At 43.0% G+C, this 26837-nt stretch overlaps 1 protein-coding gene across 4 annotated transcripts; it reads left to right on the top strand.

Annotated features, from left to right (window-relative positions):
* Positions 1-1376: 1376 nt before the first annotated feature.
* MFAP5 (microfibril associated protein 5) lies at positions 1377-25653 on the top strand. Of its 4 annotated transcripts, XM_053556216.1 has the most exons (11): positions 1377-1546; positions 2070-2129; positions 3125-3160; positions 8179-8223; positions 13733-13777; positions 14489-14521; positions 14954-14989; positions 18234-18263; positions 19875-19962; positions 21671-21744; positions 22969-25645. In XM_053556216.1, exons 2-11 carry the CDS (start codon positions 2072-2074, stop codon positions 23079-23081), a joined length of 558 nt encoding a protein of 185 aa, XP_053412191.1. In that variant the 5' UTR covers positions 1377-1546; positions 2070-2071; the 3' UTR covers positions 23082-25645. The 4 variants fall into 4 exon arrangements, with proteins under 4 accessions (XP_053412191.1, XP_053412193.1, XP_053412192.1 ...); XM_053556218.1 differs by lacking the exon at positions 8179-8223 and having other exon boundaries at positions 22969-25650; XM_053556217.1 differs by lacking the exon at positions 18234-18263 and having other exon boundaries at positions 22969-25648.
* The last annotated feature ends 1184 nt before the right edge of the window (positions 25654-26837 follow it).

The raw sequence follows: 26837 nt of genomic DNA on the forward strand, positions 1-26837 counted from the left end.
GTCCAGGAGTTCAAGACCAGCCTGGGCAACACAGTGAGATGCAGTCTTTACAGAAAATAGAAAAATTATCCAGGTGTGGTGGCACATACTTGTAGTCTCAGCTACTTGGGAGGATGAGCCAGGAGGATCGCTTGAGCCCAGGAGTTTGAGGTTGCAATGAGCTTTGATGATATATTACTGCACTCTAGCCTGAGAAAGGACTATGAAGGGAGATTCAAATATGGAAGATAACAGGAGGAAGGAAACAGATTGGTAATGTATACTCTTTGTTTTTTTTGAGACAGAGCCTCAAGCTGTCGCCCTGGGTAGAGTGCTATGGCATCACAGCTCACAGCAACCTCCAACTTCTGGGCTAAAGCAATTCTCCCACCCCTGCCTCCACCTCCCAAGCAGCTGGGACCACAGGGGCCTGCCACAATGCCCCCGCTATTTTTTGTTGCAGCCATCATTGTTGTTTGGCAGGCCCGGGCTGGATTTGAACCCACCAGCTCAGCTGTATGTAGCTAGCGCCTTAGTCGCTTGAGCCACAGGCGCCAAGCCGGTAATGTGCACTCTTAGGATTCTTTTTCTTTCTTTCTTTTTTTTTTGTAGAGACAGAGTCTCACTTTATGACCCTCTGTAGAGTGCCATGGCCTCACACAGCTCACAGCAACCTCCAACTCCTGGGCTTAAGCGATTCTCTTGCCTCAGCCTCCCGAGTAGCTGGGACTACAGGCGCCTGCCACAACGCCTGGCTATTTTTTGGTTGCAGTTTGGCCGGGGCCGGGTTTGAACCCGCCACCCTCGGTATATGGGGCCAGCGCCTTACCGACTGAGCCACAGGCGCCGCCCAGGATTCTTTTTCTTTCTTTCTTTCTCTCTCTTTTTTTTTTTTTTTGAGACAGAGCCTCAAGCTGTCACCTTTGTGGCATCACAGCTTACAGCAACCTCTAACTCCTGGGCTCAAGCAATTCACCTGCCTCTGCCTCCCAAGTAGCTGGGACTACAGGCGCCTGCCACAACGCCCAGCTATTTTTTGGTTGTAGTTGTCATTGTTTGGCAGGCCTGGGCTGGATGCGAACCTGCCACCTCTGGTGTATGTGGCTGGCGCCTTAGCCGCTTGATACACTCTTAGGATGAGAGAGAACTATCTAGGTAAGAAGGAAACTCAGATGGAAAAGGAAGGCTGGAGCCAGACTGAAAGTAGGGAAAAATAGGCTAATGGAAGAAAGGCATATATGAGCTTGGGCCAACCCTTCTAGAGAGCAGCCAGGTCTCTCGCCAGTGTGGTTATAACCTTTGGAATGAGGGTATGAGTGACTGCAAATTCCCATCTTCCTCTTCATTCCAGCTTCATTGTAACACGCGTTCTGTCTCTAGCCTGACTTCTCTCTCTCCTCTCTTGCTCTCCCTCATCTCATTGCTTCAGAGTAGGCCAAATCTGAAGTCCTTTCCAGGGAGTGGCTCTGTTCATCTTATTTTCCAGCCAAAATCCGAGCAGCGTAAGAGGAGAGAGACACACTCGGCAGCCAAAGGACTCGGTGGAAAGAACAGAGCACCACAGACAGTGAGTTACTTCATTACATAAAAACCTAAATAGAGGGAATGTAAGACACAGAGAGAGAGAGAATGTGTGTGTGTGTGTGTTGAAAGGCTGGAGAGGGGCAATGGGGATGGATTGTCATCAAACTTAGATTTGAGCAGACTCCCCAATTATCCATGGAATTCAAACGAGAAGAGACACCAAGATGAGCAGATGATACAAAAAAGGAAGATTAGACATGAGGGGTGAAAGAGGCCACTGGGGACGGCCAAATGTGGACCATCTGGAATATAAAATTTCCTCTGACTTAGCAGGAAAGAGTTATAGGAGAAGAATAATGGTCAGTGACCAAAGAATAGAATTGAGGGGGAAATGAAACTTGGGTGAAAGGTAAGAAAAGAGAGAAAGAGTTTGAGACATACGAGGTAACCAAAAAAGCTCTTGGGAAGACAGAAAGACAGGGAACCAGAGACATCTTCCCTGGGTTCTACAATGCTGATGGGTCCCTCAGCATCACACCGTCTCTTTTCCCCACTGCCCCTATTAGATATGTTGCTCGTGGGACCCAAGATGCTGCTGTTCCTCACTGCACTCATCATCCCCTCTGGTGAGTCTCTATCTTTCTTCCTTTCTCCTTAATGTCAGCTCCTTAGCTATCCATGTATGTGGAGATGCATGTTAGAAAGGTGCAATGGAACGAGGTTGAAGGGGAATGGGAGGAGAGATGCTTGGTATTGAGTTCTAGAATTGCTATTACAGAGAAGAAAAGAACAGATTTTGTATCAAAGAAAAAAGGTCAGGAATGTGACTAGACTTCAGACTTGGGAAAGGCATCATTAGAACTGTGAAACTAAAGTGAAACTAAGATATACATGAATGCATATCAACCCCCAAAGAGGGTCACGCACATAAATATACAAGTCGACAATACCAAAGGGTAGAGAACCTAATATACTGGGTCTTCTCTAATAAGAAAGTGGGCCAAATTTAAATCTTGAATGAAAACAGTGGACATATATACACTAACTCCCAATAAACATGAGCACTGATATACACACAAAAGAATGACAGAAAAAAATATCCAACACACAGTCACACAAAAGAAACATGATCTTCATAGATTTTCCAGAATCTAGCTACAAGATTTGCCACAAAAAGTGTATCTAAGAACTTAAAGAAATCCTACTCTGTTTTTACTTCTCTTTCTGCCAGATACAGACTGGGGAAACAACTCTTCTGCTTTGTTCAGCGAGGGAGAAAGCCGCTGAGATAGAAGGGAGGGACACACAGAGAGGCTGCTGGCACTCTCTGTGGGGTAGGACCCCACTCCAGGTTGGGAACGAAGGCAGGAGAGGGCCTGCATGAGGGCACAATGGAGTGGGGCTTTGTTCTCAGGGACTTGCCCTGCTTGAGTGTTTCTATTCCTACCAATATTGTGCATAGCACCAACAGTTTGAGTAATTTTGTATGGAGTTGTATAGGAATAAAACATTAAAATAAAGTACAAAAATTTCTCCATCATTTTCTGATTCATCTCATTAAAGAATTCTGGGGTACAAAGCTGCTGTCACTCACATCCCTTTTCTCCTTTCTTTGCTACAGAATGGATACCCCTGTGGGTCAATGGTCAACGAGGAGGTAGGTGAACCCTTATATATATATATATGGGCTCTGTTGGGATGCTTGGCAGGATAATAAAGAAGGTGAATAAAGTTAAGGACTGTCCTATGACAAAGTGATACATAGCTAAGGTATGAGAAACAAGATCTATTTCACAGTTTCCACAATCCCACCATCCCATATATAATTTTTTTTTTTTTTTGAGACAGAGTCTTACTTTGTCACCCTCAGTAGAGTGCCGTGGCATCATTGCTCGCAGCAACTTCAAACTCTTGGGCTCAAGTGATTCTCTTGCCTCAACCTCCTAAGCAGCTGGGACTACAGGTGACCCCCACAACACCTGGCTATTTTTAGAGACAGGGTCTCACTCTAGTTTGTGCAGGTCTCAAACTCCTGAGCTCAAGCAATCCACCTGCCTCAGCCTCCCAAAGTGCTAGGATAACAGGTGTGAGCCCCGTGCCCAGCCCCCCATTTATAAAATCTCCTTGTCTTCTTTTTTTTTTTCATTGCTGAAACTCCTTTCCCAAGACTTTCTCTATGCCCATTTCTTGTTTCCACTCTCAACATCTCTTATCTCACTCAGGAAATGCCCACTAATCATTACAGAAAGCATGTTTTTTTTTTTTTTTTGGTTGCAGTTCAGCCGGGGCCGGGTTTGAACCCGCCACCCTTGGTATATGGGGCTGGCGCCCTACCGACTGAGCCACAGGCGCCGCCCTAATGTTTTTTTTTTTTTTTTTTTTTTTTTGTAGAGACAGAGTCTCACTTTACTGCCCTCAGTAGAATGCCGTGGCATCACACGGCTCACAGCAACCTCCAGCTCTTGGGCTTATGTGATTCTCTTGCTTCAGCCTCCCGAGCAGCTGGGACTACAGGCGCCCACCACAACACCCGGCTATATTTTTGTTGTTGCAGTTTGGCCGGGGCTGGGTTTGAACCCACCACCCTCGGCTTATGGGGCCGGCTCCCTACTCACTGAGCCACAGGCACTGCCCAGAAAGCATGTTTTAAAGTTCTATAATTGTGGAAAAATGAAAATGCAAAGACATAGTACCAGATCATCTCAGTAGAAGGGAAATTGTGGCATTATTGGGTAGAACCCAAAAGTTTTAGCTTTTAAAGAACCATTTCCTTGGGCGGCGCCTGTGGCTCAGTGAGCAGGCGTTGTGGTGGGCCAGGCGTTGTGGTGGGCGCCTGTAGTCCCAGCTACTCGGGAGGCTGAGGCAGGAGAATCGCCTAAGCCCAGGAGTTGGAGGGTGCTGTGAGCTGTGTGAGGCCACGGCACTCTACCAAGGGCCATAAAGTGAAACTCTGTCTCTAAAAAAAAAAAAGAACCATTTCCTTGGCTCAGCACCTGTGGCTCAAGTGGCTAAGGCGCCAGCCACATACACCTGAGATGGCAGATTTGAATCCAGCCGGGACCCACCAAACAACAATGATGGCTGCAACCAAAAAATAGCCAGGCATTATGGCAGATGCCTGTAGTCCCAGCTATGGGAGGTGGAGGCAGGAGATTCGCATGAGCCCAGGAATTGGAGGTTGCTGTGAGCTGTGATGCCACAGCACTCTACCCAGGGTGACAGCTTGAGGCTCTGTCTCAAAAAGAAAAGAACCATTTCCTTCAGTTCAATGAAGAAAACTCCGCCCTGCCTGAAGGCATTCAACATAATTATAATTTATCTTTCTATTTCTCCCAACTCATGAGGGTTAGAGGGCAGAGCACTATAGTATGCAACCCAATACTATATTATGACATAAAATATGTCATAAAATCAATTTTAGTGGGTCACAACTGATATATATATTAGGAATTAAAGAAGACCAAAACAAATATATCAAAGTTCATTACAGATATTTTGCAAAAGTAAAACATTATTTCATCAAACTTGTGTCAGTTTTACAAATGCATATACAGGAGCATCTACGGCCATACCACCCTGAACTCGCCCCATCTCATCTGATCTCAGAAGCTAAGCAGGGTCGGGCCTGGTTAGTACTTGGATGGGAGACAAATGCGTATACAAGGGGTGCACAATACAAATAGGGGTCCTATTACAGAAGATAAAAATATGGAAAAATTTCTTTCTGTTTTTGGTAAAAATATCTGAGTCCTTAAGTAGATCAGATTTCAGCAGTGGCAAAACTAAAATTCTGAATTAATTTTACTTAACAGCCACACCTCTTTTACAATTGTAGAATGCTTGTCTAGGAGAAATATGAAATTTCTAGGAGAAATATGAAATATAAGATTCCATCCCAGAGAACTTCATGAATCCTACATAAAACATTTGTATGGTGGTAGCTCTTGGAGAAATTGGTTACACTGAGATATATACAGAAAAGCAGCGCTTTTCCCTGAAATCCCAAAGAAATGGCTACAATGCACTCTTAAGCCCTCTGTCCTAGCCTTGCTTGGCTCCTGTTTCTCTGAGTGGCTGGCCTGGAATGTGGCTGGGCCTCTGGAGAAGGGGAACCAGGAAGCAAGGATTGATTGGGCTACACCCTGGAGAGGCTCTGGTCCTCTCTTACAGTTTCTGGTCAGTGGTTTTTCACATACCCTGAGGGATTGGAACAGGGTTGGATTCCTTTTATAAAAACTTGTTATGGAAAAACAAAGCTTATAATGAACGATAAAGGCAAAGAGGCTCTTTTTGTAAGACATGATGACTTTCTATCAGGAATTTAGAATAAAAGGATGAAGTAAGCAGGGAAAACCCCTATGAAATGCTTTATTTGTGTTTTGCCTTTCTTACAATTATAGATAACTCTGACATGCTTTATAAAAAGGTTTATTCTCACCAGATCTAGACCTGACATTTAGAATCTAAAGTTTAAAAAGAAAAAAGTCAAAGCAAAGTATGTGAATTTGCTGACCCCTAGTGGGTGAAATAAATTATGAACATAAATTACATAGGGCTGGGCATGGTGGCTCACGCCTGTAGTTGTAGCATTCCGGTAGGCCAAGGCCAGAGAATTGCTGAGCTCAGGAGTTCCAGAGCAGCCTGAGCAAGAGTGAGAGCTCATCTCTACTAAAAATAGAAATATGGAGTGTGGTGGCCCATGCTCGTAGTCCTACCTACTGGGGAGACTGAAGCAAGAGTATGATTTGAGCCCAAGGGTTTGAGGTTGCTGTGAGCTATGATGACACCACCAGCACTCTATTCAGGGTGACAAAGAGAAACTCTATCTAAAAAAAAAAAAAGAAGGGCAGCGCCTGTGGCTCAAAGGAGTAGGGCAGTGGCCCCATATACCGGAGGTGGCAGGTACAAACCCAGCCCTGACCAAAAACTGCAACAACAACAACAAGAATAACAAGAATATAAATTATATTGAGAGTATTGGAAGATGGAATATTTGTTCAATATTTAAATGATATTTGTTAAGAGAATAGATCTCAGATGTTCTTATCACACTCACAACACACACACAAAACCAGGAAATTATGTGAGGAGGTAGATACAAGTATGTTCATTTGCTTGACTGCTTGAGTGTAGTAATCATTTCACTTTGTGTAGGTATCTCAGAACATCATGTATACCTTAAATATATAACATAACATTTGTATATGAGGCCAGGCATTGTGGCTCATACCTGTAATCCTAGTACTTTGGGAGGCTGAGGCAGGAAGATCACTTGAGACAAGGAGTTTGAGAGCAGCCTGGGCAATAAAGTAAGACCCCGTCTCTACAAAAAATAGGAAAAAATCAGCTGGGCATGATGGCATGAATCCCACCAGTAGTCCCAGCTACTTAGGAGGCTAAGGCAGGAGAATCATTTGAGCCGTGGAGTTTGAGGTAACAGCAAGCTATGATGATGATACCACTACAGTTTAGCTTGGGCAATAGAGCCAGACTCTGTCAAAAAAATGTATATATGTAAATACATATATATATTTAATGCATTCATATGTGTATGTATTAAAAATACAAGTAAAAGTTAATGCTGTTTTGTTATTTTGCTTTTTGAAGTAGAGACTATTTATTTCAGGAAATTCTGTTATTTATAGTTTCATGTACAGTTTCTCGATTTATCCTGACAAATTTTACCTGAAGGCCTGCGACCTTCTTATTTTTCTCCTCTTGCTGTTATTTTCCAGTGATCAAATGCAAAGCATTCTCTACTAAAATTGATATTTTCTCTCATCTCTCTCTTTTTTTTTTTTGAGACAGAGTCTTATTATGTCACCCTCGGTAGAGTGCTATGGCATCACAGCTCACAACAACCTCAAACTCTTGGGCTTAAGCGATTCTCTTGCCTCAGCCTCCCAAGTAGCTGGGACTACAGGCACCTGCCATAACATCTAGCTATTTTTGTTTTTGTTGTTGCAGTTGTCGTTGTCTAGCTGGCCTGGGCTGGGTTTGAACCCGCTGGCCTCAGTGTATGTGGTTGGCGCCGTAACCACTGTGCTATGAGCGCTGAGCCTCTCATCTCTCTTCAACTCACTTTTCAGTGAGCATCAGAAAACCATCAAATCACCTTTTGTGAATGCTCTTGTATATCAACATATCAGTAATTCATATCCGATTATATGAGAAGTATAAATGTCAAAATCACAGTGTGTTTGGTATAGTCAATTTCCTTCTCTCTCTTTCTCTGTCACCTTAGGTAGAGAGCCATGGCATCATAGCTCATAACAACCTCAAACTCTTGGCTCAAGTGATCCTCTTGCCTCAGCCTCCCATGTCACTGAAACTATAAGCTCCCACCACAACACCCAGCTAGTTTTTCAATTTTTAGTAGAGATAGGGTCTCACTCTTGCTCAGGCTGGTCTCAGCTCCTGAGCTCATGCAATCCACCTCCCAGAGTGCTAGGATTATAGGCTTGAGCCGCCACACACAGCCCCAATTTTCATTTAAACACCTATTGCAAAGCAGTCATCCATCTAGTGTGATTATTGTAAGCAAGTAAGGAAAAACAATGGCAGGAAACATTCCGCTTTGTGTTGGGCACTGTGCTAGACAGTTTCACTCACTGTGCGTGCAAGGAGGGGAGAGGGACTGAGAATACTCAGAAAATTTTTCTGATTTTTTTTCAGATGATGTGACTCGGGTGACTCAAGAAATAGTCACAAATGGTACTAGTAAGTTACCTTTTTTTGTTCATGATGTCTTCGCAAAGTAAAATAAAGACCAGAAAAGGGTTGGTGGACACTGTGAGCTCACCCAGAGCTCTGTTGTTGCGCAGCTTAGATCCCAGTGTCTCTGTACAAATGCCCAATCTGATAATCTCTTCCATTTCTTTCTGTGACATTTCCTTATATTTCTGAGTCCACATGCTTTCACTCCAATTTTTCTTGTCTCCTGTTAGATCCTCATCTCTTTATTGTGCTTCTTTTAGCTACTTTTCCCACCTGCATTTTCCTTTCCTTTCCTTTTCTTTCTTTTTTTTTTTTGTGGTTTTTGGCCGGGGTTAGGTGTGAACCTGCCACCTCTGGCATATGGGACTGGCGCCCTGCTCCTTGAGCCACAGGCACCGCCCCTTTTTTCTTTTTTTTTGAGACAGTGTCTCACTTTGTCGCCCTTGGTAGAGCGCTATGGCATCACAGCTCACAGCAACTGGGATCAACCCTTGGGATCAAATGATCCTCCTGCCTCAGCCTCCCTAGTAACTGGTACTACAGGCACTGGCTATAATGCTCGGCCATTTTTCTTTTTTCTTTAAAGAAAGGGAGTCTTGCTCTTGTTCGGGCTGGCCCACCTGCATTTTTCATTCCTTGTGTATCTTTGCAGATATGGTGAAGGATTCACTAACTCCATTTCCGGTTTCCACTCTCCTCTTTACATATCTTATCTCACTCAGGAAATGCCCACTAATCCTTACAGAAAGCATTTTTTAAAGTCCTGTAATTGTGGAAAAGTGAAAATGCAAAGACAGGGCAACAGTTCATCTCAGTAGAAGGGAAATTGTGGCATGATTGGGCAGAACCCCAAAGTTTTAGCTCCTGCAGAACCACTTTCCTCAGTTAAATGAAGAAAACTCCACTCTGCATGAAGGCATTCAACATAATTATAATTTATTTCTCTCTTTCTCCCAACCCAGGAGAGTTAGAGTTAGCATGATAGTCTGCGACCCAATAATAGGTCATAAAATCAATTTTAGTGGGTCACAACTGATATATCTTTTTAAGAATTAAGGTAGACCGGGCGGCACCTGTGGCTCAGTCGGTAGGGTGCCGGCCCCATATACCAAGGGTGGCGGGTTCAAACTCGGCCCCAGCCGAACTGCAAAAACAAAACAAAAAAAAAAATAGCCAGGTGTTGTGGCGGGCACCTGTAGTCCCAGCTACTCGGGAGGCTGAGGCAAGAGAATTGCTCAAGCCCAAGAGTTGGAGGTTGCTGTGAGCTATGCGATGCCTTGGCACTCTACCTAAGGCCATAAAGTGAAATTCTGTCTCTACAAAAAAAAAAAAAAAAAAAAAAAAAGAATTAAGGTAGACCAAAATAAATACATCAAAGTTCATTGTATGTGTTTTACAAGAGTAAAGCATTATTTCATCAAACTTGTGTCAGTTTTTCAAACATGTATACTGGTGTACAATACTATGGGGTCCTACACAGAAGATAAAAATATGGAAATAAAATTTTTATTTCTGTTTTTGGTAAAAATATCTGAATCCTCAAGTTTCTGAACTTAGATCAGATTTCAGCACTGGCAAAATTAAAATACTTAATTCATTTCTCTGGGTTACTTAAGGACCAGTCCTGTTTTAGAACTGTAGGATACTTTTATAGGAGAAATATGATAAGTTATAATGAAAATGTCTTAATTTTCCATAATGTTGGGGGGCCTAACATAGTCCTACACAAACGCTTTCCCCTTTACCTCCTCCTCTCCTCCTAAGACAAAGACACAAAGGTCATGGTGAGCCCACCCCCTGAGAAGTTTGCGCAAAAGACTCTAACCTGACTGGCAAGCTATGAAATTTTGCCCACCCCCTACCTCCTCTTCTAAAAGTGTTCTCTAAGTGCCCCTGGGTGCGGATGCCATCTTTGCACTGCCCATGTGGGTCATCCTCCCCTTTCAATAAAGCTGACCTAAACTTCTCTCCTGCTGCAGTTTTGCTTCTGGGTGAAATTGTTCACACCTTTTACATTCCAGATAACTTCATGAATCCTAGACAAAACATTTATATGGTGTAGCTCTTGGAGAAATTGGTTACACTGAGTTATATACAGAAAAGCAGCGCTCTGCCCTGAGATCCCAAAGCAATGACTACAACATACTCCCAAGCCCTCTACCCTTGCCTTGCTTGGCTCTAGGCTGGGCCTCTGGAGAAGGGGAACCAGGAAGGATTGATTGGGCTACACCCTGGAGAGGCTCTCTCTGACCATGAGATTGGTCAGAATCATCTGCAATGATTCTGGTCAGGGGTTTTTCATATACTCTGTGGGATTGGAACAGACTTGGATTCCTGTTATAAAAACTTGTTACGGAAAAAACAAAGCTTATAATGAATGTTAAAGGCAAAGAGGCTTGGCTTGGCTCCATGGCTCAAGCGGCTAAGGCACCAGCCACATACACTTGAGCTGGGTTCGAATCCAGCCAGGGCCGGCCAAACAACAATGACGGCTGCAACCAAAAAATAGCCAGGCATTGTGGTGGGCACCTATAGTCCCAGCTACTTAGAAGGCTGAGGCAAGAGAATCACTTAAGCCCAGGAGTTGGAGGTTGCTGTGAGCTGTGATGCCATGGCACTCTACCCAGGGCAACAGCTTGAGGCTTTGTCTCCAGAGGGGAAAAAAAAAAAGGCACAGAGAGTCTTTTGTCAGACATGACGACTTTCTATCAGGAATTTAGAATAAAAGGATGAAGTAAGCAGGGGAAATGCCTATGAAATGCTTTATTTGTGTTTTGCCTTTCTCACAATTATACGTAACTCTGACATGCTTCATGAAAAGGTTTATTCTCACTAGATCTAGATCTGACATTTTAATCTGAAGTTTAAAAAGAAAAAGTCAGGGCGGCGCCTGTGGCTCAGTGAGTAGGGTGCCAGCCCCCATATACCGAGGGTAGGGGGTTCAAACCCAACCCCGGCCAAACTGCAACCAAAAAATAGCCGGGCGTTGTGGCGGGCGCCTGTAGTCCCAGCTGCTCGGGAGGCTGAGGCAAGAGAATCGCGTAAGCCCAAGAGTTAGAGGTTGCTGTGAGCCGTGTGACGCCACGGCACTCTACCCGAGGGCGGTACAGTGAGACTCTGTCTCTACAAAAAAAAAAATAAAGTCAAAGCACAGTATGTGAATTTGCTGACCCCTAGTGGATTAAAAAGATTGCGAATATAAATTATATTGGACAGAATTGAAGATGGAATATTTGTTCAATATTTAAATGTTATTTGTTAAGAGAATGGATTTCAGGGTGGCGCCTGTGGCTCAGTGAATAAGACGCCGGCCCCATATACCAAGGGTGGCGGGTTCAAACCCAGCCCTGGCCAACCTGCAAAAAAAAAAATAGCCGGGCGTTGTGATGGGCGCTGTAGTCCCAGCTACTTGGGAGGCTGAGGCAAGAGAATCGCCTAAGTCCAGGAGCTGGAGGTTGCTGTGAGCTGTGACACCATAGCACTCTACTGAGGGCGACAAAGTGAGGCTCTGTCTCAAGAAAAAAAAAAAAAAAAAAGGCGGCACCTGTGGCTCAGTGAGTAGGGCGCCAGTCCCATATACCCGGCCCCAGCCAAACTGCAACAAAAAAAAAAAAAAAGAGAGAGAGAGAGAATGGATCTCAGATGCTCTTATCACACTCACAACACACACACACACACACACACACACTGGAAACTATGTGAGGAGGTAGATACAAGTATGTTCATTTGCTTGACTGCTTGAGTGTAGTAATCATTTCACTTTGTGTATGTATCTCAGAACATCATGTATACCTTAAATATATACCATAACATTTGTACATGAGGCCAGGCATTGTAGCTCATACCTGTAATCCTAGTACTTTGGGAGGCTGAGGCAGGAAGATCACTTGAGGCCAGGAGTTTGAGACCAGACTTGGCAGGATAGTAAGACCCTGTCCCTACAAAAAAATAGGAAAAAATCATGTGGGTATGGTGGCATGCACCTGTAGTCCCAGCTACTTGGGAGGCAGGAGGATCATTTGAGCCCTGGAGTTTGAAGTTGCAGTAAGCTATGATGATGCCACTGCACTCTAGCCTGGGCAATAGAGCCACACCTTGTCAAAAAGAAATTCATATATATATATATACACACACACACATGCACATATACATACACATATATATGTATGCATTAAAAATACAAATAAATATTTTTTGGGGTTTTTTTTCTTTTGAGACAGAGCCTCAAGCTGTCGCCCTGGGTAGAGTGCTGTGGTATCACAGCTCACAGCAACCTCCAACTCCTGGGCTCAAACATTTCTCCTGCCTCTGCCTCCCAAGTAACTGGGACTACAGGCGCCTGCCACAATGCCTGGCTATTTTTTGGTTGCAGCCATCACTGTTGTTTGGTGGGCCCAGGCTGGATCTGTCAGCTCATATGTATGTGTCTGGCGCCTTAGCTGCTCGAGCCACAGGTGCTGAGCCATGTTTTTTTTTTGCAGTTTTTGGCTGGGGCTGGGTTTGAACCCACCACCTCCAGCATACGGGGCCAGCACCCTACTCCTTTGAGACACAGCTGCCACCCCAAATAAACTTTTTTTTTTTTTTTTTAAATAAACGGTTTTTTAAAAACACTTGGAAAATAGTTTCTGAAAATTTTATTTCCTATTTTATTTTATTTTTTGAGACAGAATCTCACTATGTTATCCTTGGTAAAGTGCCGTGGTGTCACAGCTCACAGCAACCTCAAACTCTTGGGCTCAAGCTATTCTCTTGCCTCAGCCTCCCAAGTAGTTGGGACTATAGGCGCCCACCACAACGCCCAGATATTTTTTTGTTGTAGTTGTCATTATTGTTTGGCAGGCCCAGGCCGGGTTCAAACCTGCCAGCCCCAGTGTATGTGGCCGGTGCCCTCGCCGCTGAGCTACAGGTGCCCAGCCATTTCTCCTTAAAATAAATAAATAAATAAATAAATAAAAGTAACTTAATTCTTCTTTGTTATTTTGCTTTTTAAAGTGGAAACAATCTGTTTCAGGAAATTCTGTTACTTGCAGTTTCAGGTACATTTTTCTCAATTTATCCTAACAAATTCTACTTTAAGACCTGGGGTCTTTTTGCTATTATTTTCTTGCTATTATTTTCCACTGATCAAATGTGAAGCATTCTCTATTTAAATTTGCATTTTTCCCTGGTCTCTCTTTATCTCACATTTCAGTGAGGACCAGAAAACTACTGACATCACCTTTTGGGAATGTTCTTATATATCAACAAATCAGCAAATTCATAGCCAATTATATCAGAATTATACATGTTGAAAGCACAATGTGTTTGGTATAGCCGATTTTCATTTTAAATACGTATTGCAAGGCAGTCGTCAATCTAGTGTGATTATTGTAAGCAGGCTAGGAAAAACAATGGCAGGAAATATTCAGCTCTGTGTTGGTCACAGTGCTAGACAGTTTCACTCATTGTGAGTGCAAGGGTTGGAGGGGGACAGATAATGCTGAGAAAATGTCTCTGATTTTTTTTTCAGATGATGTGACTCAAGTGACTCAGGAAACATTCACAGATGATCCTAGTAAGTTACTTTTTTTTTGTTCATTGGTTTGCTTTCATATTAGGAAGAGAGAGATTGAGGATGATGTCTTCACAAAGAAAAGACTGGAAAAGGGTTGGTGGACACCATGAGTTACAGAGCTCTGCTGTCCACCTCAGATCCCAGTGTCTCTATACACATGCCCAACCTGATAATCTCTTCCATTTCTTTCTGTGACAGTCCCTTATTTGTATGAGTCCATATGCTTTCACACCAATCTTTCTCATCTCCTTTTAGATCATCATTTCTTTATCCTTCTCTTTATTATAAAAAGAAGTTATATGACCTGACAGTTAAGAGTGTGGCCTGTGTTTGAATCCTAACTGTGACACTTACATTTTATATATTTATTTATTTACTTATTTTTGAGACAGAGTCTTACTTTGTCACCCAGGCTAGAGTGCCATGGCATCATAGCTTGGGCTCAAGTGATTCTCTTGCTTCAATCTTTGAGTTAGGGGATACTACAAGCATAGGCCACCATGCTCAGCTAGTTTTTCTATTTTTAGTAGAGACGAGGTCCCCTCTCGATTAGGCTGATCTCAAACTTGTAAGCTCAAGCAGTCAACTTCCCTTGGCCTCCCAGAGTGCTAGTATTACAGGTGTGAGCCACTATGCCAGGCCTATCTATCCTGCTTCTCTTAACTACTTTTCCCACCTGCATTTTTTGTTCTCTGTTGTGTATCATTGCAGATCTGGTGAATGACCCACCAACAGACGAAACAGGTAAGTTTTAGTGGAGTTCTTTTAAAAATGACATGATTCATGTTAATATTCACAATATTTATTCTTGTTCTTAAATTCTTCCTAAATTTTTATCTCTGGATAGAAGGGTTATGGGCATATTGTTCAGTGAACAGTAGAATAAAAGGTAAAAATGGCCTTCTATGCCTGTAAAGAGAGGGTATAAAGTGGATTAATAGCTAAAATAAGGCATGTATGATAAAGGCTTCAAAAAGTTGGTAAAATGTCAACAGAACTAATATTCTTCAAAAAATATTCACCATGATTTCAATTAATTCTATCCCCTTGTACATAAAACACAAACCCAGCCACAGCCTTGCCCTTGCCCTGATATCTTCATTCTCCCTCTTTCTACTCAGCCTTCCCCCTTGTAGTTCAAAGCCTTCTCACACTTGCTGTTTTGTGCCTTTTCAGTTCTGGCTGATGTCGAGCCTTCCACAGATGACCTGGGTGAGTTCACATCTGGGATCCCAGGGCCACCAAGGCCATTCTGGGTTTTCCCCAGAGCCCATTATAGATGGCAGTGCAACTGCTGAAGGATCCTAAATAGACAGTATGATAGCTTTTGCAGAACAGTCTTCCAATAGTTCAATTTAAATTAATGACATTCTTGAATCCCTAACAAACAGGCACCAGGCTAAGTGATCTGTACACAAAATTATAAGATATGATCTCTCAAAGTTTCCAAGACTTGGTGGGTAAAAGCGAGACAAGATTTAAACAAATGTTTAGGAAGATAAAAGGGAGTTTCCTAGAAGTAATGCTTGAATTGAATCTTTTTTTTTTTCTTTTTTGGACATGAATCTTAAAAGAATTGGAGCAAACCAGGAAGCCTCAGAGGGGATGGGCATCTTAACCAGAGGGAACAACATGCTCAAAGATGTGAAAGCAAAGACAGGGTTGGCACATGAAGGAAACTGAGTTTTTTTAATGGCTGGGGGGGGAACTACATGTGTAAGGAACAAGTGGTAGAAAATGAAAAAAGGAGAGAGAAGCTAGATTATTCTTTTTTTTTTTTTTGTAGAGACAGAGTTTCACTTTATTCCCCTCGGTAGAGTGCCGTGGCATCACACAGCTCACAGAAACCTCCAACTCCTGGGCTTAGGCAATTCTCCTGCCTCAGCCTCCCAAGTAGCTGGGACTACAGGCGCCCGCCACAACGCCTGGCTATTTTTTTGTTGCAGTTTGGCCAGGGCCGGGTTTGAGCCCGCCACCCTCGCTCTATGGGGCTGGTGCCTACTGCTAGGTACCAGCAATATAAAGGTGAATAAAGCTGATTTTCTTCTACTAGATGTCTTCTGTATAAATAAACAAGACAGAAAAATAAACAGATGACTTTATTCAGCTTCACAAAATTCTACAATCAGCGTAAGCAAAACAAGTTGTGAAAGACACAGAAACATTCCTTGACTGGATTCCGTGTTGGAGGTTAGGAAAGGCATCTTCCAAGGGCACATTGACTAAGGTGTTTCTCAATAGACAGGTAGGATGAATATAATTGGGAAGAGCCTTTAGGCAAAGAAAACAATATGGGGGGCTCGGTGCCCGTAGTTCAGTGAGTAGGGCCCCAGCCAAGCCCAGCCCCAGCCTGCTGAACAATGGTGACAACTGCAACCAAAAAATAGCCGGGTGTTGTGGCAGGTGCCTGTGGTCCCAGCTGCTCAGGACAGCTGCTCTAGAGGCTGAGGCAGGAGAGTCACTTAAGCCCAAGAGTTTTAGGTTGCTGTTAGCTGTGATGCTATGGCACTCTACTGAGGGCGACATAGTGACACTCTGTCTCAAAAAAAAAGAACAAAGAAAATAATACAGGCAAAAGTCTTAGCATGGAAATGAAAACTAATCAGAGGGTTTATAAAAGGGAAGGTCCTAGTCAGATTTGTGATCTGGAAAGATTACCCTCCACTTCCCCCTACATGCCCCTAGAGCACTGTGGGGAGCTAATTTGACCATGACCAGTCTGGAATCTAATCTGGAAAACCAGCAAGAAGGCTATTGCTATATTCCCAATAAAAGATGGTGGTCTGAACCAAGGTAGAGGTAGTAAGAATTAAAGGTGAGGGGATTGTTGAGATAATGTTTCCAGTGTTTGAGATGTGGTTTTCTGGTGGATGGTAGTACCATGCACTGAAGAACAGGTTTAATTGGTGAAGGGAAAGATAATCAAGTTAGAGATATATTGAATTTGAACCATCATTGAAAAATCTAAGAACTCTGGGCGGCGCCTGTGGCTCAGTCGGTAGGGCGCCGGCCCCATATACCGAGGGTGGCGGGTTCAAACCCAGCCCCGGCCAAACTGCAACCAAAAAATAGCCGGGCGTTGTGGCGGGCGCCTGTGGTCCCAGCTACTCGGGAGGCTGAGGCAAGAGAATCGCTTAAGCCCAGGAGTTGGAGGTTGCTGTGAGCTGTGTGAGGCCACGGCACTCTACCGAGGGCCATAAAGTGAGACTCTGTCTCTACAAAAAAAAAAAAAAAAAGAAAAATCTAAGAACTCTTCCATAAAAAGGCATGTAAATTTACATAGATCTGGAGTTAGGAGAGAGATCTGGATTACAAGCATAGAGTTAGGAATTATTAGCACATAAACCTACCCTGAAACCACAGGGTAGATGAGGTTACCCAGCATGCTTCCTAATATTTTATCCATTACAACTCTTCTAGTGACATTACCCCCAGATGACTCCTTGACCCATTCTGCATGTGTGAATGGGTCCATACTAAACTTGCCCCTAGCTTAGGTACAGTTATGGATAGGACCCTCACTATTCTTTGTTGTTGTCATTATAATCCCCATTTTATTTATTTATAGACAGAGTCTTACATCTGTCACCTTGGGGAGAATGCCCTGGTATCAGCCTAGCTCATTGCAACCTCAAACTCCTGGGCTTAAGCAATCTTTCTGCCTCAGCCTCCTGAGTAGCTGGGACAACAGGTGTGGGCCACCATGCCTCACTGATTTTTGTGTTTTCAGTAGAGATGGGGACTTGTTCTTGCTCAGGTGGTCTCAGACTCCTGGCCTCAAGGGATCCTCCTGCCTCTGCTTCCCAGAGTGCTGGGGTCATAGGCATAAGCCCTGGTGCCCAGCTGAGCCTATTCTTTATGCAACAACTTTTATCAAAGAACACACAATGAAAAAAGAGGCCTAATTAGAGCAAGTCTAAAGAACACACAATGATGTACCTAATCTATATTTTTTGTAATGGGGAAGAGCTTCTACAGAATAATAATCTTTTCTCTCCTTAGCTCTGGAAGAAGCTTTTCTGAACATATAGCTCTTTGCCTTATGTTCCTATTCAATTTATTTCTTGCCAACAACACAAAGATATTCACATTTTACAATGAATATTTCAACTCTGAGAGAGAAAGGAAAATGAAAACAATCCCAACTTGGCTTCCTAAATCTCCTCAATTTTGTAGATTAAATCAGCCAAATAGGGGCGGTGCCTGTGGCTCAAAGGAGTAGGGCGCTGGCCCCATATGCCAGAGGTGGTGGGTTCAAACCGGGCCCCCGCCAAAAATGAAAAAAAAAAAAAATCAGTCAAATATGGGTTTCCTTTTAGAAGTTGCTAAGAGTTATTAACTTATTTGTTTCCTATTCATGGATACTTCAAGCACATCCCAAATGAGGCCAGGTAACAGTTACACAGGTAGTGACTTCTAGAATTGGTAATAACTGAATAAAATTTCTGCTTTTCAGCCTCATCCAATGATAAAAATACCACCACAGGTATAATTATTTCTTACATATCTTTTTCTTAAATCTTTTTATTCTTCCTGTGGATTCTTTGCCTTCTTGGAGGGTATTTGGTACATCTTCTAGTTTACTTCCAATTCTTTCTCAAGAAAGAATTCACCCTGCCCTGCGCCCCCCCATTCCTATCATATTTTTATTCTTTTTTGTTTGTTTGTTTTGTTTTGTTTTTTTGAGACAGAGTCTCACTTTGTCACCCTCTGTAGAGTACTATGGGGTCATAGCTCACAGCAACCTCAAATTCTTAGGCGCAAATGATTCTCTTGCCTCAGCTTCCCAAGTAGCTGGGACTACAGGCACCTGCCACAATGCCTGGGTATTTTTAGAGGTGAGGTCTGGTTCTGGCTCAGACTGGTCTCCAAGTCATGAGCTCAGGCATTCCACCCTCCTTGGCCTCCCAGAATGCTAGGATTATAGGTGTGAGCCACCATGCTTGGCCTCCCAATTCCTTTTTTGAAAAATGAGCTCCTGGGCTTGGCGCCTGTGGCTCAAGTGGCTAAGGCATCAGCCACATACACCTGAGCTGGTGGGTTCAAATCCAGCGTGGGCCCACCAAACAACAATGATGGCTACAACCAAAAAATAGCCAGGCAGAGGCAGGAGAATTCTTTGAGCAGGAGAATTCTGAGAGGCAGAGGCAGGAGAATTCCTTGAGCCCAGGAATTGGAGGTTGCTGTGAGCTGTGATGCCATGGCACTCTACCCAGGGTGACAGCTTGAGGCTCTGTCTCAAAAAAAAAAAAAAAAAAAAGAGCTCCTGGGTGGCACCTGTGGCTCAGTGAGTAGGACACGAGCCCCATATACCCCCATATACTGAAGGTGGCAGGTTTGAACCTGGCCCTGGCCAAACTGCAACAAAAAAATAGCTGGATGTTTTGTCAGGCACCTGTAGTCCCAGCTTCTTGGGAGGCTGAGGCAAGAGAATCGCCTAAGCCCAAGATCTAAAGGTTGCTGTGAGCTGTGACATCATCGCACTCTACTGAGGGTGACAAAGTGAGACTCTGTCTTTAAAAAAAAAAATGAGCTCCCACCCAAAATAAATAAATAATGAGCTCCTGTTCTAAAAGTCGTAGGGAAAGGATGGAACCAATGTTGCATGGTCCCTAAATAGCCCTCTCCCTACACTACCTATGGACTTTATTTGGTAGTTAATGGATTGGGACGTGAAATCAGTTTGACTGCAAGGACTCCACTTTGCCATAGATGTCATGGTTGAAATTCCTTTTCCTAATATACTGATAATTCCACTGCTGGAACAGAGAAACAGTGATCTAAGAATTCTTACTCTTCAGAATGAAATCGTCAGCATTTCTATTTTATATTTCATATGAGAAAGACTTTTTTCCTGGAAGTACCTGCGGAGATTATTTTATCCACTTCTGCTTCCTGGTAGGGAAGCACCTAAATTTCACTTAGTTAATTTCCTCTCGCTCTGCTTTTGATGAGCAGGAAGGACATGTCTCAATTTATGTTTTTTTGTGGAGATTATTCTATATATTTTTTCCCCACTCTCTCTTCTTCCCTTTCAATCTTTTGTTTATGCTTCTCCTACTTGGACCTCCCTATTTTTTGTGTTGGACTTCTTTAGAGTGCCGGGATGAGAAATTTGCTTGCACCAGACTCTACTCTGTGCATCGGCCAGTCAAACAATGCGTTCATCAGTTATGCTTCACCAGGTAAGACGTTCTAGAATGCTCAGAGAACAACTTCCATGCAGTGTTTTCATGCCCATAATTATTTAATGAGCACCCACTATGGAATTGCAATTTTTCACGGGGAAAGATTTTTAGAACAACCCTTCCAGGTATACCTGAAGCTTCTAGCTAGAACCTAAAGTCTGGGTTAAGGTATACAGAGAACATACTAATAGACTAGAAGATAAGTAAAGGTGAGGGCTTGAGAAAGGAGGGTCACAAGAGAAACTATGGTATGTTCAAATTATTACCTGATGGAAAGAACTGGAGCAAAAAAATCTAGTTCTGAAGGAAGAAAACAGTGGGGGCCAGGGTGCGGGGTAAATATTGAGCTTGACTCTAGGTGGGTGTGCAAAACGTCATTAAGAAGAGTAATTACGGGCAGCGCCTGTGGCTCAGTTGGTGGGGCGCCGGCCCCATATACCGAGGGTGGCGGGTTCAAACCCGGCCCCGGCCAAACTGCAACCAAAAAATAGCCGGGCGTTGTGGTGGGCGCCTGTAGTCCCAGCTACTTGGGAGGCTGAGGCAAGAGAATCGCTTAAGCCCAGGAGTTGGAGGTTGCTGTGAGCTGTGTGATGCCACGGCACTCTACCAAGGGCCATAAAGTGAGACTCTGACTCTACAAAAAAAAAAAGAAGAGTAATTACGGAGGCTGAGGCAGGAGAATCGCGTAAGCCCAAGAGTTGGAGGTTGCTGTGAGCTGTGTGACGTCATGGCACTCTACCCGAGGGTGGTACAGTGAGACTCTGTCTAAAAAAAAAAAAAGAAGAGTAATTAATGTTATTTCATCTTCTACCTTCCACTGGAGATAAAAAGAAGTATGAATGGCTCAGCACGGTGGCTCATGCCTGTAATCCTAGCACTCTGGGAGGCTATGGCGGGTGGATTGCTTGAGCTCCCAAGTTTGATACCAGCTTGAGCAAAAGCAGCACCTCGTCTCTAAAAAATAGCTGGGCATTGTGGTGGGCGCCTGCAGTCCCAGCTACTTGGCAGGCTGAGGCAAGAGGATCACTTGAGCCCAAGAGTTTGAGGTTGTTGTGATATATTACACCACGGCACTCTAACCAGAGGCAAGAAAGTGTGACTCTGTCTCAAAAAAAAAAAAAAAGTCTGAAATATTTAAGGAAATCCAGTTGGAAAAGGATAGAAAAGAGTGGAGAATGCAATAGTTGAATAGTTGGGTCATGCCTGTAATGCCAGCACTTTGAGAGGCCAAGATGGGAAGATCACTTGAGGCCAGGAGTTTGAGACCAGACTCAACAGAGCAACCAGAGCAACATAGCAAGACCTTGTCTCTATAAAAAATTAGAAAGATTATCTGGGTGTGGTGGCTTACACCTGTAGTCCCAATTACTTGGGAGCCTGATGCAGGAGGAGTGCTTGAACTAGGAGCTCAAGATTGCAATGAAAAGAAAAGAAGGAAGGAAGGAAGGGAGGGAGGAAGGGAGGGAGAGAAAGGAAAGAAAGAAAGAAAGAAGGAAAAAAGAGAAGAAAAGTGAATGGCACCTGTGGCTCAAAGGAGTAGGGCCCCAGCCCCATATGCCAAAGGTGGTGGGTTCAAGCCCAGCCCTGGCCAAAAACTGAAAAAAAAAAAAAAAGAGGCATCCTAGATCTAGGCTACTTTCTTCTCTCAAGAATTTTTTTTTTTTTTAATCTCCTTTCTTGACCATGACGTTGGGATTTGTGGCAGTTTACGACGTATGTACATCATCAATAATGAGATCTGCTCCCGTCTTGTCTGTAAGGAACATGAAGCTATGAAAGGTAAGATGATGTCTGGGTGTTTATTGGCAAAAAAATTTTATGAGAGGGATAAATAGGGATATGATGTTGATATATCCAAAGTCTAGTTTTGCAGGGGGACTTTAGGCTACTTCCTTAAATTCCATTAGCTCCTGTGGAAGTTACCCCAAATAAACAACCTAAGTAAGCAATGTGTTTAATATTCAAACACAAAAGAAAAGTACCTATAAATCCTTTCAAATTAGATTGTAACCCCCCATCCCAACCTCTTCTGTACAGAGAAGTTTCTGAAGCTCTGGCTGTTTTAAAGATCACTCACTGGCGTTCTAGAGAAAAGGTTAAGTCAGCTATCGTGCTATTTGGCAGCCATGTCCATACCTCTGAAAAGGACACGCACACACTAAGGTTTGGATAGGAGCTAAAAATAAAAAATAGATGAGACATTTAGAAATCAGGTACATTATAAACAGTTCACCAATTCCAAGAACGATTTACATTTCTTATTGTGAAATTTCAGACGTGGAGGGAGGTAACAAGATGTTATAGGAACAATTACAAGAGTCCAAAGTGTGTGGTTATTGACCATGCTCAGTGGGAACAAAAACATTTCTCACCTTCCCCATGGCCAGCCCCAAATGATGGCTGCGGTTGGTGAAGACACCACAGTCACAGCTACTTCTGACTCAGCAGCTCACTCTGCCCTGAGTCTCTGAGTAAAAGCTGTAGTTAATTTCGCAGAAGGAAACTTGCGGCTTGCCCCCATTGGCTCTGTGCAAGCCACCTGCAAGGGAAGCACCTTGAGATTGGGGATGAGTCTTTGGGACTCTAGGCACATTCAGGTATCTCAGGGGACTTACTAAAGTTGGCTATTTGCCCATAGTGAGCACCTAAATGTGTATTGAATGACTGGACTTCATTTTTCTATGTAATAGATCCACATTTAGAAGAATTGGGAGCTAGGTATATAAAGGAAACTAACATTTGCTGGCCACCTGCGTGTACTTTGCATACATTATTTCATTTTAATACTCTCAAATATATTCTTTACAGAAAGGAATACTGAGGTTCATGAAAGTTAAGACACTTTCTAGTAAGCAGTAAATAACTAATAAGTGGCCGAGCTGAGGTTTTAACCCAGGTGTTTTTCTCTTCAACCTTTTCACCACAAAGTCTTCTCTTCCCCTTGAAACAAGAGCCCTGGTTATCCTTCTGCATTCTCATCCCATGTGCTTGCATCTTTCCTAGATGAACTTTGCCGTCAGATGGCTGGTCTGCCCCCAAGGAGACTCCGTCGCTCTAACTACTTCCGACTTCCTCCCTGTGAAAATATGGATTTCCAGAGACCCAGTGGTCTGTGAGCCTCACGGGAGAAGAAAGAATGTGTAGGTGAAAGGAAGGAGACTTTCCTTCTTTCCCAGCCATTGTCAGCAAGCCCATAGACAGTATTTCTTAACCTGTCTCTTCATAGTGTCCAGCTTTTGCTCCTACTCTCTTTCTACTCAGACTGATAACATTTATTCATTTTCTCATACTTAAAATACAAAGTCTACGTATGTGATTGCATGGTTTTGCCGCTTCTCAATATGATAGACACAGTGGAATAAATGATGACCAAATGGCTTATATACAAACACTCTGCATACAATTTCAGGGGAGAATAAACTTCGTTGATACCCTTTACTGTTGAATCTGTCTGACATAGATCTTAGGGTAGAAGAAGCGAGCCTTGTCTATTTTGGCTAACTATAGAACTTTACTTATTTTCCTTCCAGGAGTTTCCTAGATTAGCTCGCTATTGTTTACATGATCCTCTTTACTTTTACTTGAACTGTTTTGCCAAGTTGCCCTCAAATTTGCCTGGCAAGTGTTCCTTACGAGAAGGATGCGGCTGAGCATGGTGGCTCACGCATATAATCCTAGCACTCTGGTAGGCTGAGGTAGGTGGATCGCTTGAGCTCAGGATTCTGAGACCAGCCTGAGCAAGAATGAGACCCTGTCTCTAAAAAAATAGCCGGGCGTTATGGTGGGCGCCTGTAGTCCCAGCTACTCAGGAGGCTGAGGCAAAAAAATCACTTGAGCCCAAGACTTTGAGATTGCTGTGAGCTATGATGCCACAGCACTCTACCCAGGGTGAGAGAGTAAAAAAAAAAAAAAAAACTAGAAGGATCATGGTAATTTTTATAATCCTAGAAGATTCTCCAACAGACCAAAGAATTATAAAATACTATTAGCAATATATGTATATAAAGATCCAAAATGCGGTCTTCTGCTAAGCTTAGAGGCTGGGACTGTGCCAGACAGAGAACTTAGACTTACACTTCCCTGACAGGAGGAAGGCCTGGAAAGTCAGTTCTCATTTACCTATCCATTTATGGCAGCACTGGGGTTAGCCTAACTCCAGATAGTTCATCAGGAGGTAGGACTGCAAAGTCAGTCTCATTTACTGACAGCACTGGGGTTAGCCTAACTCCACAAAGCAAATTGGACAATTTAATGTGAAACCATACTATTGGCTAAAGTTACTGCTACTTTTTTCACTCTTATCACTTAGCAAGTGCACAGTAGATTTGATTGTGCAAATGGCTTCTGGAATGTCCTGATTTGGGGCCTAATAAGGGCATTCAGACCTGAATTTTAATAGGCAGGCAGAAAGCTTACCGAATAGTTAATATGACAGAGTGAAAGAAATAAAATATTCAGAAACATACAATTTTATCCTGGCTCTAGCTGAACCATGTAGCCTTAGATAAGTTTTTTTTTATTGGGTCCTGGTTTAATTTCCTCAACTTTAAAATAAGAAGGTTATGGCTTGGCGCCTATAGCTCAAGCGGCTAAGGTGCCAGCCACATACACCTGAACTGGTGGGTTCAAATCTAGCCTGGGCCTGCCAAATAACAATGACAACTACAACAAAAAATAGCTGGGTGTTGTGGCAGGTGTCTGTAGTCCCAGCTAATTGGGAGACTGAGGCAAGAGAATCGCTTAAACCTGGGAGTTGGAGGTGGCTGTGAACTGTGATGCACGGCACTCTACCCAGGGCAACAGCTTGAGGCTCTGTCTCAAAAAATAACTAACTAACTAACTAAATAAATAATAAAATAAGAAAGTTAAATATATTTTAGTTTAAGGTTTCTTTCAATTCTATGATTCTCTATGTGTAAATGCATTATTCATATTTCTTAAAGCCTAAATGGGGAGAGCAGAACAAATCCTATTACAGTAATTGACAGATTACATATCATGGACCCCTCCTGTCTGAATAACTCAATCATTTTCTATAAAAGACAATGGAATTCAGATAGAAACTAGGGAACAAGAAGTCACAGGTGACAGTAGGGGTTGGATTTCTTTTAGAATGCCAAAAAAACAGTAAGATCAAATTCTTACTGTTAAGAAACAATTTAGTTTAATGGGATTTGTACAACTGATTAAACAGAAATTCTATAAAAAGCTCCAAAGCATTTAATCTCTATTCCACCTCATCTCTAGAATTAAATGTACACATTTATAAAAAGACATATTACATGCATATTGTAGCCACTACAAAGAAGGTACAGAATTTCTAAGAATCATTTTAAGACTCTCTCCTTGAACTCAACTCTCCCACTACATGCTGTGATATTCCCACCAGATAGCACCTAAATCCTGGTATGATGTATGTAGTATATTTCAAATTAAACATTTTAAAATACCTTTTTTTTTGTTTTCAATTTCTTTCTCAGAAAAAGTGGTCTTTGGTCAGGTTAGTTCTTTTTCTTCTTCTCTTACGTTTATAAGAAGGACTTGAATTCATGCTTTTTTACCCCACTTTCAAAATTAAGTACCAATATTGCTCAAATTTCTCTCTTCTGCCAACCTCTATTCTATCCCTCATTTTACAGCATTGCTATTGACTTCTCAACATCCCAGATGTGTTCATTCCCCTCCAGGGGTGCTCCCTTTTTCTTTTCTGCCCCTTCCAGGTCCAACAGTCTTGCTAAGTGAAGTTTCATATTTCACTCATGTCTCTTTTGCAAGATCAAATCCCCTTGTTCTGCCATATCTTTTTGTTCTTATGTTCTCTACGCTATATATATATATATATACACACACACATCATATATATGTATGTGTATATATATAAACACATGCACACTTTTTTTTTTTTTTTTTTTTTTGCAGTTTTTCGCTGGGGCTAGATTGGAACCCACCACCTCCAGCATATGGGGCTGGTGCACTACTCCTTGAGCCATAGGTGCCGCCCCCACCCCCCACTTTTTTTTTTTTTTTTTTTGTAGAGACAGAGTCTCACTGTACTGCCCTCAGTAGAGTGCCGTGGCCTTACACGGCTCACAGCAACCTCTAACTCCTGGGCTTACGTGATTCTCCTGCCTCAGCCTCCTGAGCAGCTGGGACTACAGGCACCTGCCACAACGCCCGGCTATTTTCTTTGTTGCAGTTTGGCCGGGACTGGGTTTGAACCTGCCACCCTCAGCATATGGGGCCGGTGCCCTACTCACTGAGCCACAGGCGCCGCCCCCCACCCCCCACTTTTTAACCCTTCCTGATGTGTTCACCAATATTTTTAACTTTCTTTTTTTTTTTTTTTTTTTGTAGAGACAGAGTCTCACTTTATGGCCCTCGGTAGAGTGCCGTGGCGTCACACAGCTCACAGCAACCTCCAACTCCTGGGCTTAAGCGATTCTCTTGCCTCAGCCTCCCGAGTAGCTGGGACTACAGGCGCCCGCCACAACACCCGGCTATTTTTTGGTTGCAGTTTGGCCGGGGCCGGGTTTGAACCTGCCACCCTCGGTATATGGGACCGGTGTCCTACCGACTGAGCCACAGGCGCCGCCCAATATTTTTAACTTTCTTACTATTCTTTCTCTCTTTGTCTTTATAAGGTCCTATTTTACTCCATAACTTTCACCTAGGAAAGGTTCCAAGTCTATGTTTCAGGTGATTATTTTTGGCCCTAGCCATTTCCTTCTGGACTCTTTCCCTATTGGCAGAATTCCATCACCTCTATGTCTTGTTGTTGCTGTTGTTTACCCCTGAACCAACTTAGGTCTCTGATGTTCTAGTTTTCTCTCTTGTTCTCTGTCTAAAAAGAATTTGAAAACCTTTTACTCTTT

This window comes from Nycticebus coucang, chromosome 12 (genome assembly GCF_027406575.1).
Source record: "Nycticebus coucang isolate mNycCou1 chromosome 12, mNycCou1.pri, whole genome shotgun sequence".
In the NCBI taxonomy this organism is placed as follows: Eukaryota; Metazoa; Chordata; class Mammalia; order Primates; family Lorisidae; genus Nycticebus; species Nycticebus coucang.

What these genes read in the sequence shown, in the direction of transcription:
- MFAP5 (XM_053556216.1), top strand. Translation starts at nt 2,072, where the DNA reads ATGTTGCTCGTGGGACCCAAGATGCTGCTGTTCCTCACTGCACTCATC. An exon ending in TGCACTCATCATCCCCTCTG is followed by an intron (nt 2,130 to 3,124) that starts GTGAGTCTCTAT and finishes TCTTTGCTACAG; the next exon opens with AATGGATACCCCTGTGGGTC. An exon ending in CCCACCAACAGACGAAACAG is followed by an intron (nt 14,522 to 14,953) that starts GTAAGTTTTAGT and finishes GTGCCTTTTCAG; the next exon opens with TTCTGGCTGATGTCGAGCCT.